Genomic DNA, 4,585 nt, shown 5'->3' with positions numbered 1-4,585 from the left:
CATGGGGGGCAGGACACCCCTGGAGGGTGGGGCGGGGACGGTGGGGGGGCTGGGTCCCACCTTTCCCAGTATCCCCACCCAAAGGAGGGGGTGTTGTCTGGCACCTGCCCGGGGGGGGTGCTGAGGGTGCTGGGGATCCCCAAGGTACCTGGGCTCACCAGGGTTCACGCAGAGTGCTGAGGGAGGGGCAGAGGGCCTCACTGCCTGGTCTCCACAGTGCCCGAGAGGGTCCCCCAGAGTCTTTGAGGTGCCCATCGCATTCCTGAGGGCCTTGGAGGTTACCTTCCTCCATATCCTGACTCCTTCACGATTCCCAGGGGTTTTGGGGTGCCTTGGGGGCCCACAGCATGTCCTCAGTATCCTGGGTGTTCTCCCATCTTTCCAGGGTGCTGAGATAGGAGGATCTTCAGGGGTGCCCCTGCATCACCATGCCCCCACTATGTCCAAGAGCTCTGGAGCACCTGAGGGAGTCCTCAGGGTGTCCACGGTGCCTCAGGGAGAGGTAGGGGTGTCCATGGTATCCAGGCTGTCCTTTAAGTGTCCCCATGGTGTTCTTGGTGCCACAGAGGGGAGACCTAAGGTTGCCAAGTGCCCAGGGGAAATCTCCGTGGCCTCCAGGGTGTGGAGATCCCTACAGTGTCCATGGTGCCCATGGAAGGCGTCTCCAAGTTCTCCAGATGTCGAGGGGAGGTCTCCAGGGGGTCATTGGTGCTCACGGGGATCCCTGTGGCCTGATAATGCCAGGGAACCCAGTCCCGGTGGCCAGAGGGCCAGCAGGGTGGGGCTCAAGCCTTGTGCTGTTTGCTGGTCTTGAAGGAGACCTGGAGCACACGCTCACCCAAGCGGTAGCCATTGAGGCTGGCGATGGCCATGGCGGCCTCCTCGTAGTTGGTCATGGTGACGAAGCCAAAGCCCTTGCACTTGTTGGTGGCGAAGTCACGGATGACCTTGACGTTGGTGACAGCACCAAAGGGCCCGAAAAGCTGCCAGAGGACGCTCTCATCCGCCTCAGGTGCCAGGAGACGAAGATGCACCAGCCAGTGCCAGGAGCCCCCAGGCCCACCCCGGCCAGCCCCGGCACTGCCTCGATGGCAAGGGGGGAGAACCTGGGCAGCAGTGACAGCGGGCTGGCCTGGGGTCAGGGCGCCCAGACACCAGGTCTCCCCTTCCCCCAGGACACATGGGGGGGAGGGGCCGTTACCTCTTCACGCCGTAGGCCACATTCAGCAAATTGTCAAGCCTAGAGGGGACAAGAGGCCATTAGGGGGCACACAAGGGGGAGGAAGATTCTCATATACGGGGGTTTCTTTGCCATGTGGGTGTCACACACCCTGTGGTGACCCCATCCCCTGAGGAGTGTCCTCATGGTGCTGGGGATGTCCCCATACCCTGTAGTGGCCCCGTCTCCTGGGGGGTGCCCTCCCTCATTCCCAGCAATGTCCCATGACCCTGCGGCCCCAGGCACATTGAGCTCACCGGAAGCGCTGCGGGGGGTGGTGCAGGACCCCGTAGCGGCGGGCGCTGGGGCAGAGGCTGAGCAGGGCCCCCCCCGCCTTCTGCCCTGGGCTGTTGGCAAACTTGACTGTGATGGGCTCGGCGGCACCCAGCGGTTTCTGCCCGTGCAGCCCCCGGACGGCCTCCTCTGCCTCCACACGTTTGTCAAAGCGGATGAAGCCCACTCCCCGCGAGACACCTGCAAGGTGTTGGGGGGGTACAGAGCCCTAAAGGCCACTGCACGGACACAAGACCCAAGTGTCCAGGGAATCCCCCCCACAAATGCACCCACAGGGTCCAGGTATTCAAGGATTTTCCCCTGCTAGACACTGCTGCCCACCAACAGGACCTAGGCACCCACAGTGACACTCTCCTACTCCATGGACCCTCCTGGGAACACAGGCATCCAGGCAGCACTCCCCGCTTCCCCTGTGGACAGAGGCGTCTGGGCTCACCTGTGACCTGATCAACAAGGATGCGGGAGGTGATGATGCGGCCGTACTGGGAAAAGAGCTGCTCCATCTCCTTCTGCCCCATCGCCTTGGGGAGGCCACTCACATAGAGGTTGGCATCACGGATGGAGGCTGAGCTGGGCCGAGCATAGGACACCTTGGAGGAGGGGAGGGTGGATGAGTCCTGGGGACTGAGACGTCTGGGTGCCAGAGCTGTCTCCCACCCATAGTGATGTGTTCCCCCAGGTGCCCAGGCATCTTCCCTCACCCTCCCAAGGATGCCTCTAGCATCTGCCCCCTTGAGGGACCCCGTGGTGTCTACTCCTGCATGAGACACAAGCACCCTAACCCTCAAGCCCTTGTAGAAACCCTCTGGTATCCAACTCCCTGCACATCCGTGCGCCCATCCCCCCTCGCCAGGCACCCCTGTCCACATGCTCTGAGGGACCCACCCTCCCCCCACCCCAGGGAACCCCTTGATGCCCACCACCCCCAGGGACCCCAGAGTATGGCACCTTGATGGTCTTGGTCTGCAGCTTGAGTCCATTGAGTGTGCTGATGGCCTTGTCGGCATCACCTGCCTCAACGTAGTTGACGAAGCCATAGCCAAGGCTCTGCCCTGAGGCACAGGGTCAGCAACAGAGCCAGTTGTCCCCTCCCCGGTTCCCATCCACACCCCTGTCCCTAAGACCTGTTTCCATCCCATCTTGATCTCTGTCCCTGTGGGACCCCAGCCCCACATTCCTGTCCCAAGGATCCTGTGGTCAAGGGCTGACAACCCCAGACAGTCCTGAAGTTGCCCCTGTCCTCGTAGTCCCAACTACACGCCCATCCCTGTCCCAGCCTCACAGGCCCCCATGTCCATCTCCATGTTTCTCATATCCAGTCTCCCCATATGCCATGTCCCATGTCCTATCTGCCTGTGTCTCTGCACCCCATTTGCTGTATTCTGTCTCCTTGTATCCCGTGTCCCATCTCCCCACATCCCATGTCCCATCTCTCCTGTCCCATACCAGTGACCTTGTCACGGACGAGCTTGCAGGACTCGATGTCCCCGAGGCTGCCAAAGAGGCTCCTCAGCTCCTCCTGGCTCATGCTCTGGGGCAGGTAGTTGACAATCAGGTTGGTTTTGCTGTCATCAGCTGCAGCGGGGCCTGGGGGGGCCCCATTGGGCAGCACCGCGGCCACCCCTGGCCCCGGCACCGCCACCACCGACACAGCCACGGGGACAGGGCCGCAGCCCGACGGGCCTGGGGTGCTGGAAGCCTGGGCCTCCACCGTGCTCAGAATCTGCTGAGGGGATGGATGGGTGTCACCAGGGTGTCTCCATCACGGGGACAGCAGATGGACAGGGACACGGGTGTCACGGGGACAGCAGAAAGACAGGGAGACGGGCACAGGACCCAGGCAGGGGACATGGAGTCACCCCTAAGGTGAAGTCGGGACAAAGCTGTGGGGCAATGGGGAGAGGAACAGCAGGAGGGGGGAAACACCTGTGCAGGACATCCAGGTCCCCACAGACAGGGCAGGACAGGACCCTGCAGCTGCCCCAAAAAGCAGGAGAGGACCCAAGAACGAGCACGCCTCTCCCTCCGGGGGATAATCCCCCATTGTACAGCAGAGCCCCTGCACCTCCCCCACACACAATAGCGGGGGACAATGGGCCTTTGTGGCTGGGAGATAGGACACCCGGGGCCACCAGCCACGGCTGTGGGGTCCAGGGGCTGATTTGAGGTGGAGGGGCCAGATGCCTGGGTCCTTTGTAGGGGGGCAGCCTGTACCTTAAATGCAGGGGCTGGCACAAGCGAGGGCGTGTCTCTCTGCTTGCGGGGCAGGGACAGTCCCAAAATTGGCCAGTGAGAAAAAGCTCAAGAGGAAAAGCCGAAAATCACCAAATCGGATTGAGAAAATGGGATTTGCCAGCAACACAAGACACACACACACAGACACACACAGGGACACACTGACACAAACACACACAGATGAGGGGGGACACACGGACACAAACCCTCTGCAGCAGCACATGCCTCTGCCACACGCGCCCGCTGCACACAGAGACAGGGCTGCATGTGCACACATCTCCCCACACGCGTCCCTGCACCCACACGCTAAAGCAGAAGCATGTGCATGCACGTGGGGCACATGCGTGTGCACCTGTATGCTGGCACCTCTAAGCTGTGCATGGCAGTGGCTCTACATAGCCCCAGTGCCAAAGGGAGATAGCAAGGTCCCCACCCCTGCACACACATGTCCCACACAGGGCACACCCAGGTCCCAGCACAGCAGATGACACATGGGCCAACGTGCCCTGTACGCCATGTTGCACACACATACATGTGCCCTCAACACACGATGTGCACATGTGTGCATGCAGCTCTCCCGGCACTCCCATCCGCATTTGAGCATATCACACGTGGGGCAGTCACACAGGGAGACACAGAGACAACAGGGTCGTGGGGGGGGTGGCAACGCTGCGGGGGTCGCAACGCTGGGGGGTGTCTGGTGAGGGCTTGTGTGTGGGGCAAGGGCAGCGTGGGGTAGGGGGGACACAGAGAGCAGGGGATATCGGGGCAGTGGAGACGCAGGATGCTGTGGGAACCCGCCGTGCCTCCCGAGGTAAAACCCCCAGGCCCCGCCGC

The 4,585-nt window shown here is 61.9% G+C and overlaps 1 protein-coding gene across 1 annotated transcript in view; it reads right to left on the bottom strand.

Moving 5' to 3' along the window:
- Positions 1-785: 785 nt before the first annotated feature.
- Positions 786-4,585, bottom strand: part of ELAVL3 (ELAV like neuron-specific RNA binding protein 3) — a 4,608-nt gene continuing 808 nt past the window's right edge. The window contains 8 exon segments of the mRNA XM_009993676.1: positions 786-1,021; positions 1,024-1,106; positions 1,202-1,240; positions 1,477-1,693; positions 1,950-2,103; positions 2,462-2,565; positions 2,960-3,236; positions 3,728-3,813. Of these exon segments, the coding sequence (XP_009991978.1) occupies positions 786-1,021; positions 1,024-1,106; positions 1,202-1,240; positions 1,477-1,693; positions 1,950-2,103; positions 2,462-2,565; positions 2,960-3,236; positions 3,728-3,813 (1,196 nt within the window).

The sequence above is a fragment of the Chaetura pelagica genome, unplaced genomic scaffold (genome assembly GCF_000747805.2).
Source record: "Chaetura pelagica isolate M959 unplaced genomic scaffold, ChaPel_1.0 scaffold1063, whole genome shotgun sequence".
In the NCBI taxonomy this organism is placed as follows: Eukaryota; Metazoa; Chordata; class Aves; order Apodiformes; family Apodidae; genus Chaetura; species Chaetura pelagica.
The sequence above is the reverse complement of the archived record's forward strand: the minus strand, read 5'-3'. Positions and strand labels throughout refer to the sequence as shown.